This window comes from Heloderma suspectum, chromosome 6 (genome assembly GCF_057233095.1).
Source record: "Heloderma suspectum isolate Gila_16-S chromosome 6, 16-S_ref, whole genome shotgun sequence".
In the NCBI taxonomy this organism is placed as follows: Eukaryota; Metazoa; Chordata; class Lepidosauria; order Squamata; family Helodermatidae; genus Heloderma; species Heloderma suspectum.
Window position 1 is genome coordinate 25,219,509 of NC_139463.1, and position 12,884 is coordinate 25,232,392.

The 12,884-nt window shown below is 44.1% G+C and overlaps 1 protein-coding gene across 4 annotated transcripts in view; it reads left to right on the forward strand.

Annotated features, from left to right (window-relative positions):
- PKNOX2 (PBX/knotted 1 homeobox 2) overlaps positions 1–12,884 on the forward strand; it is a 531,025-nt gene that overhangs the window by 477,829 nt on the left and 40,312 nt on the right. For all 4 annotated transcript variants that reach the window (XM_084803817.1, XM_084803819.1, XM_084803816.1 and 1 more), the window contains one exon: positions 11,073–11,202. In XM_084803817.1, coding sequence (XP_084659943.1) covers positions 11,073–11,202 — 130 coding nt within the window. The remainder of the gene's footprint in view (positions 1–11,072; positions 11,203–12,884) is intronic.

Here is a 12,884-nt window from a genome sequence, read left to right on the forward strand (position 1 = left end):
GCAAGAGGTGGCAGACTTACCTCCCCACATGCCTTGCTGTAAGGCTAAATCTGCCCCCCCTTTTTTGCTGCCATGCAATTATTTGGCTACTGCAACAAATTTTGCCAGCAGATTCGGCAGCAGGGGCAGGGGTGTGGTCCCCGGTGTGTTCCGGGGAGGATCAGCCCCCAGACCACCAGAAGTTGCCCACCCCTGCTTTAGTGTAAACACAGGGGGGCTGATCTGGATTAGGACCCTAGCATAGGGGGTAAGGGGCTTTAACCCTTTCCCCCAACACACACTCCTGCACCTGCATTGGATCACTATTTTGCAATATAAATTATTATTATTGTTGTTGTTGTTATTGTTGTTGTTATTATTATTATTATTATTATTATTATTACATTTCTATAACAAAGCCAAAGCTCTCCAGGCAGTTTACAAAAAGATTAAAACCATTAAAATACATTATACAAAACGTAAAGCCATTAAAATAAAAAACATATAAACAGACAGCACACACAGAGAAAACATATACCTATAAACAATTTTAAACAATCAACCATAAGTTAAATCCAGTACATGTTGGGGGGGGTGAAATATAGAAAGACTAACAACAGAGTATTCAAAAATATATTTAAATTAAACATTTCAGCTTCCACCCTCATCAATAGCTGTGCTGTTAACTGGGTATCAGGAGTAACAGAAAATTATATATGTAACTGGAGATGCGGGGGGGAACAATTAGAATCAGGCCCAAAGTGAAGGGGGAAAGCTAAAGCCCACCTACCCCCATACTATGATCCCGATCTGGATAGGGGTCCCTGTCCTTACACTAGAGTAAAAATGAAGAAAAGACATAACTGCTAGGCATGTCTTTCAAATGATGTCTGCTTTGGCCCTAAGCCCTTGTCATTATTGAAAATGCAAAATATGGGCTTAATATATGCAGTAAGCATCTAATTCTTCCTCACACACCCATGCACACAAACGATTTAATAGGTATTTTAATAATAATAATAATAATAATAATAATAATAATCCATTCCAATGGGAAACAATGGGACTTTATGAAAGCATTCCAGTCTTCAATGGCTGAGTTTTCAGTCTTGTTTGCTTTCCATTAAAATTTGAATAAGCATGTTTATCTAGTGTGCTCATTCACAGAATTTTACATTCATCCTGTACATGCATTCACACTGAAATCTATGGTAAAAATAGTATAGGTATGACACTGCAAGATTTAGATTAGAATAGTATGTAAAAACCTGCACAAGAAATTCCAGTTTTGGAGTTCTGTCTCTCAAATATTCAGCAGTTGAGTTCCCTGGAAAGAAAATGAATCAGCCAATTTAAATTACAGAGGACACCATTTGCACGTCATTCAATAATACCAATTCCTCATCAGAAGTAAAAACCCTGGAGGTATTTTGCATGTATATTTCACGTGTCTGTTTCACATTGCTCTGCCTCATTGTTTCCTTGTTGTTTTAATTCTTCATACAGTCCTAAGAATGAAGGTTTTCCATTGAAAGGTTAAAGTAACTCAAGAAGAAAGGCAATTTCATTTTTTAAAAAAGTTACAACATGATGCAAAGAGACTGAAATAGTGCAAGAAAACAGATATCATGTGTGAAGATATTATGCTACTTCATATATGCTTGACTTCTAAATAAGTGTATTGAAAACATGGTGGAATTTGGAAGAGCTGGGAGAATTTTCCTATTGGATTCAGAAGTGGCAAAGCTACAATATTCCATCTGAATTCTATAATACAGCCTTCCCCAACCAGGTGCCCTCCAGATATGTTGGACTACAACTCCCATCATGCCTAGTCCATGCTGGCTGGGGATGATAAGAGCGGAGGGCAACACACCTGGAAGGTATTAAGTTGGTGAAGGCTGGGATAATATAACAAATCAATGGGACCTGCAAAGAAATATTGCAGCACAGATGGTTTCTTGTTCAGGATTTCTGCCACTTCATTCCATTTCCCATCACCCAAATGTGGCTGTCACGGTTTTTTTCCCCAACATTCAGGCAGTATTCTGTGGCCACTGAGCACACACAGTCCTCATTGGAGTCCCTCCCCCACCCCCCTAGGGTTTTTCCCCCTAAAGATTTTTTGTACTTTTGCAAGCTTTGCCCAAACCTCCTGTGCATAGGTGGCGCTGTTTTGGCTACGTAAGCAAATACCTAAACCTCGGAAATAGAGGAAATAATAAAGTGCTGTAGGGAATCCCACAATCTTAAATCTGCCCATGTCTGCTATACAATAAGCAACAACACTCTAACAACAGCACGAAATAGAAAGTCGCAATTATGAGTAGGTCCCTGTTTTAATTTGCAAAATGTGACAAGTCTGGATCAGGCCAAGTGGCCCTGAGATATGATTCATGAGAACCAGCCAAGCAACACAGCTCCTATGTCTGCCTGTGTCTGCTATAAAACAAGCAACAGCACCCTAATGAGAGCATTAAATAGAAACTCAAAATTATGAGTAGGTCCCTATCTTAATCTGCAAAATGTGATGGGTCTGGATCAGGCGAAATGGCCCTGAGATATAATTTGTGACAACCAGCCAAGCAACACAGGTCAAATGCTGGGACTCCAGACTAGCAAGCCAGGGTGATAGTTATGTTCAGGATCTCAGGTCTATGACATATTCATGGACATTAAGGAGGAAAAAGAAATTAAAAATCTGTCCAAAATGTGTTTGTGCTGGCTTGTGTGCTCAGGCGTTCATGTTTTTTCTGGGTGCTGGAAGGTTGTTTACTGTGTGCCAAGCAACGACGTTGAGAAAGTAATGTCATGCCGTATGGGTTTACTCAGATAAGACAAATATTTAATCAGCAACGAAAAAGTGTTAATTAAATGCTGACCTCTTATACCAAACAATGACAAGAATGTCTTCTTTAATAATTGAATAATTCTATTCTGCATCATTTGCTTTGGGGCTTTCCCAACACCGCAAGCTGTATACCGATAGTGCCGCCAGCTCGGGGAAGAGAATTTCTCACTGTATGTTTAGCTTGCCTCGGCAAGAGGGGTGTCTTGCCTGCAAGGCCAAAAGCAGCCAAGAGGAGCAGATGGCGTGCACGATGCACTGAGCAAGTCTAAAGGCTGAGTCACCAGTGCCATATTGTGAGAGCTCAGTGGAAATCCTAGGAAATACGTTTTCTAAGCAACAGAGCGCCTGCTTGATAACGTGCCACAAAGCCATCCTTTCAGCAAGGCTGCAATGGCCATTTGTTGTTCTTGTTCAGTCGTTCAGTCATGTCCAACTCTTCGTGACCCCATGGACCATAGCACGCCAGGCCTTCCTGTCCTGCGCTCTCTCCCGGACTGTGCTCAAGTTCATATTCATTGCATCAGTGATGCTATCTAGCCATCTCATCCTCTGCCGTCCCCTTCTCCTTTTGCCTTCAGTCTTTCCCAGCATCAGGGTCTTTTCCAGAGAGTTTTCTCTTCGCATTAGGTGGCCAAAATATTTGAGCTTCAGTTTCAGTATCTGTCCTTCCAATGAGCACTCAGGGTTGATTTCCTTTAGGATGGACTGATTTGACCTCCTTGCAGTCCAGGGGACTCGTAAGAGTCTTCTCCAGCACCACAGTTCGAAAGCATCAATTCTTCGGCGCTCAGCCTTCCTTATAGTCCAGCTCTCACAGCCATACATTACTACTGGGAAAACCATAGCTTTGATTAGACAGACCTTTGTCGGCAAGGAGATGTCTCTGCTTCTTACTATGCTGTCTAGGTTTGCCATAGCTTTCCTCCCAAGGAGCAAGCGAGCGTCTTTTAATTTCATGGCTACAGTCACCGTCTGCGGTGATCTTGGAGCCCAAGAAAATAAAATCTGTCACTGCTTCCATTTCTTCCCCTTCTCTATGCCAGGAAGTGATGGGGCCAGATGCCATGATCTTATTTTTTTTAATGTTGAGTTTCAAACCAGCTTTTGCACTCTCTTCTTTCACCCTCAACAAGAGGCTCTTTAGATCCTCTTCGCTTTCTGCCATTAGGGTGGTATCATCTGCATATCAGAAGTTGTCGATAATTCTCCTGGCAATCTTAATTCCGACCTCTGATTCATCCAACCCAGCGTTTCTCATTATGTACTCTGCATATAAGTTAAATAAGCAGGGTGACAATATACAGCCTTGTCATACTCCTTTCCCAATTTTGAACCAATCGGTTGTTCCATGTCTGGTTCTGACTGTTGCTTCTTGACCCTCGTACAGGTTTCTCAGGAGACAGGTAAGGTGGTCTGGTACTCCCATCACTTTAAGAATTTGCCACAGTTCGTTGTGATCCACACAATCAAAGGCTTTAGCGTAGTCAATGAAGCAGAAACAGACGTTTTTCTGGAATTCTCTTGCTTTCTCCATGATGCAGCGAATGTTGGCAATTTGATCTCTAGTTCCTCTGCCTCTTCGAAACCCATCTTGTACTTCCGGTAGTTCTCGGTTCGCATACTGCTGAAGCCTAGCTTGTAGGATTTTGAGCATCACCTTGCTGGCATGTGAAATGAGCGCAATTGTGCGTTAGTTTGAATACTCTTTGGCGTTGCCCTTCTTTGGAATTGGAATGTAAACTGACCTTTTCCAGTCTTGTGGCCACTGTTGAGTGTTCCAGATTTGTTGACATATTGAGTGCAGCACTTTAACAGCATCATCTTTTAGGATTTTAAATAGCTCAGCTGGAATGCTGTCATCTCCGCTAGCTTTGTTGTTACTAATGCTTCCTAAGGCCCACTTGACTTCACTCTCTAGGATGTTGGGCTCAAGTACAGTGACCGCACTATCATGGCTATCAGTGACATTAAGATCTTTCCTGTATAGTTCTTCTGTGTATTCTTGCCACCTCTTCTTAATCTCATCTGCTTCTGTTAGGTCCCTGCCTTCTTTGTCCTTTATCATGCCCGTCTTTGCACAAAACGTTCCCTTGAGATCTCCAATTTTCTTGAAGAGATCTCTAGTCTTTCCCATTCTGTTGTTTTCCTCGATTTCTTTGCATTGTTCATTTAAGAAGGCCTTCTTGTCTCTCCTTGCTATTCTCTGGAACTCTGTATTCAGTTGGATATATCTTCCCCTTTCTCCCTTGCTTTTTGCTTCCCTTCTTTCTTCAGCTACTTGTAAAGCCTCATCAGACAGCCACTTGGCTTTCTTGCATTTCTTTTTCTTTGGGATGGATTGAGTTGCTGCCTCCTGAACAATGTTACAGACCTCCGTCCATAGTTCCTCAGGCACTCTGTCTATCAGGTCTAATCCCTTCAATCTATTCCTCACCTCCACTGTATATTCATAAGGGATATGATTTAGGTCATACCTGAATGGTTTAGTGGATATGATGTAGTAGATATGATGGTCACCTGAATTAAATTCGCCCATGCCTGTCCATTTTAGTTCGCTGATACCCAAGATGTCGATGTTCAATCTTGCCATCTCATGTTTGACCACCTCCAGCTTACCTTGATTCATTGATCTGACATTCCAGGTTCCTAAACAATATTGTTCTTTACAGCATCAGATTTTCTTTTCACCACCAGACATGAAAATTGCCATGGCCATTGCCATTTCATGGCAATGGCCATGGGCTCCTGTTACTCAAATCTGGAGGGCGATCTTTCATTTTCTTTTCTTTTCTTTCTTTTTTTCTTTCTTTCTTCCTTTCCTTCCTTCTCTCTCTCTCAAACATTTATATTCTGCCTTTCCATCAACATAGGGTTCCAACATGTCATGCATTTATCTATCTATCTATCTATCTATCTATCTAGTTATTAATAACATCTATATACCACCCAATAATAGGCATTCTCTGGGCAGTTAACAGTAACATTTTTAGGACCATAAAAGTAGCAGGGCAACAGTGATGCAGGAGGGAGGAATGCAGGAGGGAGGTCCTGTCCTTCCTTCCTTCCTTCCTTCCTTCCTTCCTTCCTTCCTTCCCACCCCCAACCCTGCATGCCTTTGCTGGTGCTCCCACCAGCCATTTAAGGTATGAAAAGGGAAAAGGGGAGTATATTTGGAGGTGGGGGGGGTGAGGACAGGTTTGAAGGATGTGGAAGAGCTGTGCAAATGTGAAGGGTGGGAAGCCAGGAATTCTTCTCCAGCTGAGATTTTTAATCCAAGCTGGTGAAGAATTTTGGAGCCTATAAAGCCTGCCTCTCATTTTAAGGCAGGTTTTCCAGCACCCCACCCTCCAAAGTTAGTTTCCAAGCCTAACCTTGGAAAAGTTCAACGGCATCTCTAGTCAAAACTAGTGTGGGTGTCCACCTACAGGGAAGCTTTCTCCTGGGTGGGGTTCTGGGGCCATGCTTACTTCCTTAAAAGAGTCCTACATGCCCCACCATGTGCTGTCTTGGTAGGCATGACAAGTGGAGGACCAGTGCTATTTAGCGGGATATAGATAAGGCTGTGTTCTTTTACCCCGTATTAATTAATCTGGAATAATCACCATTTTTTTCCTACTTCAGTAACTGTAGAGATGGGTGAAGGAGAGATGTAAGAGATAGCCAGAAATCTCCAAACATCATCTTGCTACTCATCTCATGCCCGTTTTCCATTCACGTTTGCGATCACTGCTTGCTCTGCACAAATGGGAAACTTGCACTAAGCAAGCAGCAATCTAATGGGAGGTTTGCGCAAATCTCCTTAAATTGGCACAAATCTCCCCAAATTGGCACAAATTTCCTAATTTACACAAATTTCCTCCATAGGCTAAAGCGCGGCTGATTCAGTCTACTAAGGGAATTTGCACAAATTAGGAAATTTGCGCAAATCGAACTTGGAATCAGGAACAAGATGAATGTGAGCACATGTTTGACAATTTGCGAATATATTCGGTGGACATGTGCTCGCACTCATGTTTGCAGTTTCGAACAGGGCATGTTCACATGTTTTGCAAGCAAAAACAAAATTCTCATACATCCCTAAGTAACTCACAGTTGCCAATACAGACTTGCCCTCCTGATAAATAAGGGACACTTAATGGTGTAAAAAAGAGCCAGGTTTAAGGAATTAAACTGAAGCTACCATCCCATCTTGGATTCTTCCTTTTCCTGAGCATATTTCTCTAGTCTCTTCCTTGACCACCCCCTCTCAAAATGGAAAATGTAGCATCTGGATTTGCGTTTTTCACTAGAATCCAGTCCGCCACTAACATCTCTAATGAAGCTTTATCAAGTACAGGATAGACCTGGGCAGCCAAAGGCAACAGGTTGACTATTTCAGGATAAATCAAAGGACAGTTGTATGTAAATGCATTCATCCAAGGGATTTATTTTCCACGCGTTTGCTAAAGGAATGAGTTGGATCTCACTATTTAAAGTAGGAATAAGACAACTTTGCAGAACTGGCCCTGCTGGCATGAGGCAAAATGAGGCGACTGCCAAAGGCAGAAAGGCTGAGGTATAAATAAAGGCAGTGGCGTGGGAAATAAAGGAAATCTGAGCCACGGGGCACAATCTAGTGCAACGTCTACTACACAACTCCTAATGAAATGAGCGGTAGATAGGGCAAAATTCCTCCTATTCATTTCAGTGGGTTTTGCAGGTGTCAACGTCCAAATGAATTCTGCTCCCCTGATAATTAGTGGGATAAGGCTGCAATTTGGTTTTTCTACCTCAGCCATAAAAATTGTCTTGGGTTGGCCCTGACAACACATCAGCATAAAGCTAGGTTATGTTGGGGGTGGGGGGATGTGGACTGTCAAGAGACAGTGTAGTGTACTGGTTAGAGAATTGGACTAGGACTTGGGAGACCCCATTTCCAATCCCTATTAAGCTGAACCTACTTCATGGGGTTGCCTTGAGCTCCCTGGCAAAATGTGACTTATAAAGGCAATAAATAAGGAGGCAAAGATGGACGTGACAGTGGAGGCTGGTGCCTCCGATATCAGTGGGGCTGTGCATCCATTCAGTCAGAACCGGCCAGAACTCTAAAAGAGCTATCCGAGGGGCTGAACCTATTTTGGGGCTAGGGCTGAGCATGTTGCGTAGCCCTTGGCTGGTTCTGACTGAACCCCAGAATGGATTCACAGCCCCACAGAAATCAGAGCCACCGGCCTCCGCTAGGTTGTTAACCTGCACACTACTAGGGATGGACAACTCAGTTCCGGTCCATGTCAGTTCTGCATATGTTCATTCGTAAGTCCATGCCATCGAGTTGCCACAGGGGTGCTCAACCTAGTGCCGGGAAGGCACCCCCCCCCGGCTTAGATGCTCCCCATATGGGTGCCTAAGTCCCCCACCACCACTGCCAAATTCCTTCTCCCAATGCTCCTGAGAAAGCACTGATACAGATTGCTCCTTCCAGCAAAGAAAGAGCCATCTGTGTCAGGATCATCGGGGGCGGGTGGAAAGGAGACCTCCTAGTCATCCTCCTATAGATCTCTGCTGCTAGCAATCCGCATCAGAATCACTGAGGGGTGCATGTGTTTTCTCACAACATACACATTTATAAACATATCTAATCCGAATGCATTTCTGAGTTTATTGGATTGGATCCAGGATCTGCCTTTACAAGCCTTTCTACACGAGGCTTTTATTGTGCACTCATGATGGCTCACTCATGGTAGTTTGCAGATCTTTTACATGACATTGTCATCCTCCGGGGCCTCCCCTGACCTTTGCAACCATTTCCCCGGCTTTTTTCACATCGAGGATAGTGCGCTATTATTTAGAAATGGGGGAATGAGACTCTGGTGTAATTGCGCAGTTCTGCTATACCACAGCGCTACCTAGTGGTCATTTAATGAAAACTATAGAAAGGAAGGAAAAGAAAAACCCCAGGAAAAAGAAAAACATGTAAAGGAGATGATCTTAATCCCAGAAAGAATCTGGAAGCGGAAGCCCCGGTAAAGCTGCAGGTTAAAAGCCTCATGTAGAAAAGCCTTACTAGAGGACAGCCTATCTGCCTGATTCTTGTGGGATCCCCTTCCCACACAACACACCACTGCATCTCACCCCATTCAACAGGGTCTCCTGACTTTCTGTGTAGCATGTTCAGGAGGGTGGAGGGGCTGCCATGGGAAAGAGGGGGCGGGGAAGTCATCATCATCAGTCATCACTTTTACTTTATATGCTACTTTTCTACACAATGTGCCCAACGGGGCTCATAACACAAAAGCAGCACTAGAAAAAGAATGAATATCAATACATCAATTGCAATAATACATCGTTACAATAACAAGCCAAATAATTCATTACACTAATGCTAACATTGTAAATTGGTTAGAAATTAGGCAATATAAACCATTAAGGCACAATATTCATTTATATTAATCAGCAAAACATAAATCAAAGACAAAAACACCAACCTTTCCAATGCATTGAGGCATTAACAAACATGCAACCAATAACCACTTCCCCCAAAAATGGCAAATGCAGGAAAGAGCAACCTGGTTTTTTATAACCTACAGCAGCTGATCTCTCCCAAGTCCCCATTCTCATTCTGGTCGCAGTTCTTAGGGCTCCAGCAGAGACAACGGGGGTGATGTTTAGTCTTTTCCCCTATGCTCTGGATGTTTCTGCTACCCCTTGTGTCCGGGCAATTGATCCAGTGTAAACCCGGATCTAATCCACAGTATACATTTTTAAAAACATACTTCAGTACCTTCTTTCAGACAAGAATGGCGTCGCAAAATTTAGAGAGTGCACAATCCAAAGAATAATTAAATTCCAACCCACATATTAGCATAAGGACAGTTTGCATTAAAATTTGCAAAGATCGAATTCCTCAAGCACCCTGCACACAACTGGGCTGCTTCTGCTGTGTGCAAAATGGCAGACTACCATTTTAGAAAAGCCCTTCTAGGGACCTAAGGAGAAACCTACAGCAAAAGAGGTTTGGGAGTTATAGGTACTAGCCTTATACAGAATCAGACTGAGAGTCCATCCAATCCAGTGTTGACAAACCAGTGGCTCTTCTAGGTCTTGCAGCAGATGTGTTTCCTGGCCTTTCTACCGGGAGGGGGGGGCCATTCTGGAAATGATTTTGTTGCTGGAATTTCAGGTGCTTGGAGAGGTTGCATGATGATGCTTGGGATCGAACCTGTAGCAACAGACAAATATATGAAGCTGCTTTATACTGAATCAAATCACTGGTCTGTCTAGACTGGTATTGTCTGATTCCAGCTTTCCCCAACCTGGTTCCCCTCCAGATGTTTCAGACGTCAACCTCCAACCCCAGGCAGGATGTCCAATGGTCAGGAATGCTGGAAGTTCTAGTCCAGAACATCTGGAGGGTACCAGGTTGGGGAAGGCTGGTCTATTCTATCAGGTATTGGCTCTCCAGAGAGTCTCTGGGGCAGAGGTCTTTCCCTGAAATCCTTAAAATAAAAAACAACTGGAGATGCCAGGGATTGGATTCTTCTGCATTCAAGGCATGTGCTCTCCCACTGCATTATGGCTCCTCCCTTTGTATATGCGCTTGTACATGTGCTCCATCACTGTGCCATGGTGCCTCGTGAACAGGGAACAGTTCTTCTTGTGGAGTTCTGGGATCATGCTCATGTCCTTAATGGAGCCCTACTGGCCCTACCATGTGCAGCGAGCTCGTGCTGTCTAGGTGGGCAGGAACCCAGAAATGCCAAGTAAAAACGAGCAAATGTTGTTTACGAAGGTAGTTGTAATAGGGGTAAGAATGTTGACGTTAAGGGTCCTTGCTCATTGTAGTAGCGGTAAGTATCAGAAGCAGTATTTTTCTAAGCCAGGCCCCCCTCCACATCTCATAGCTCTAGGAACAATGCTCAACTTCAAAAGGAGATGTGGCAAGTCATATGGAAAATATATGTGGATAATGATGATCATCACAGATGATGCAGCTGTGGGGGGGTAGACAGCTTATTCCAGCCTTCCCCAGCATGGGAGCCTCCAGATGTTTTGGACTGCAACTCTTATCAGCCCCAGCCAGCATGACCAATGGTCTGGGATGATGGGACATTTAGTCCAAACATCTGGAGGACACTCTGTTGGGGAAGCCTGTCTTACTCGTTGTCATCTACAGAGTCCTGTGATTTCTTTCAGCACTAAAATGCTGTGTACTGAGTTCCTTCTCTCTCTGTGTGTCTCTCCCTGTCTCTGTCGCTCTCTTTAGGATATGCTGCAGAATTCTCCTAACTCAATGAATGCAGTATCCAGCAACCCCCAAGGAATCGTGGTACCTGCCTCAGCACTGCAGCAGGGGAACATCTCCATGACAACGGTCAACTCACAAGTTGTGTCAGGTGGGAGGCGTGGAGCATACGTCAGTGACCATGTTAGTCGCGTCTTTTGCATGCTTGGTATTTTTAACTCCCTTAGATAACTAGATTTGAACGGTGCATAATCAAGATGGAAACCTGTGAAAATTGGCTGCAGGGGCAGGGTTCTTAACTCTTCCTGTACCCATTTCCTCTCACACACCACCACCGCTCACCCACAACCCACGCAGACAATTCTCTCAAATAGATACACAACGTATGCCACTGTTTTGCATGATAGTCGCCTGACTCATCCAGCACATATGCACTGCTGGGCTTTTCTTTTTCTTTACTTTTAAGGGTTTGTTTGTGTCCCCATTCAAAATCACTGTCTTATAGAAAAACCACTTGCAAGTGGAACATGCTCTCCCATCATTGCCTATAAGCGTTAATTTAGGATACCAGCACATTTCTCAGAATCATGTCCAGATGGGACGCCTGAGCTCAGCATTACACAGAGAGAAATGAGCAAATCAGCATTCAGATGGCAATTCAGGTCAGGCTGGCATTAGCACCCAGCAACTGCTGGGACCCCACCAGTGCTGAAGCCTATTCTACCACACACACACACACACACACACACACTGTGGGCTGGGTGGCTATAAGCCACCATTTTGAATTTCCCACGAGGCTCCAGAGTAACACAACATCAGGTACCTTGGGGCACTGTGAGGAAATTAAAAGGACAGCTTCCCAGTGTCCTGCTGCTGCATGAGATAAGTCCGTGGTGGGGGGATGCCCCCTTCACTCTGGAACCAGCCCCAATTCTGCGTGGACAGGACTTGAAGCTACGGGGAATATAAAGGCCCCGCATGGTAATGAACACTTTTGTACTCATATTATGCACCAGCTTCCCCAACCTGGGGCAATATCCGACTGAGTCATTCTGTTAGAGCAAATGATGTTGCCAGAGCGGAAACTAGTTTCTAAACTACGCACAAGAGAAGAATCCAACTAACGTTATGTTTGCGCAAGCATGGTTGCACAAGCCATTTTGCATTATGCTTGTGCAAGTCGTTGTGCAACCTGTTGTGCAATGCGTTGCACTTAACTCTTGTGCAATGTATTGTGCGACACATTGAGCAACCAGTTGCACAGGCATAATGGGCAACCGCTTGCACAGTGGAAACTCCCAGCAGAGCTCCACTAGCGCTATTTGAGTTTGCGGAATGACAGCTTTGCATACTGCTCCAATGCCCTCCAGATGTGTTGAAGAACAACTCCCATCACTCCCAAATAGCATGGGAACAATGGGTATTGCTGTCCAATACATCTGAAAGGTCTTAGGCTGGGAGAGGCTGTTCTGTACCTTCCCTGCATAAAAAGACAGGTCAGAATCTGGCCATTAGCTTTGTGACTGAGGCCAAGTCAGGGATTTTTTTTTCCCCGCTTCTCATTCAGCTTTAGATACTGTGAGGCAGGGGTAGGATAGATGCTGCCCATGGGCACCAATGCACCCTAATGCACCAAGGTGCCCCCTATCCATCCAACTTTTTATTTAAAATTACCACAGGTTTTTACTGGCAGCTGGGATCACTTCAAAGCACAGTCAGGGCCTTCAGATGGTGCCCTCTTTGTTTCCCATGAATGCTTCACGTGGGGCTCAGAGACATTTTTAGGAAATGAAGACGGTGGGTAGCTGCAAGCTGACACCTTGATGTGCAGCA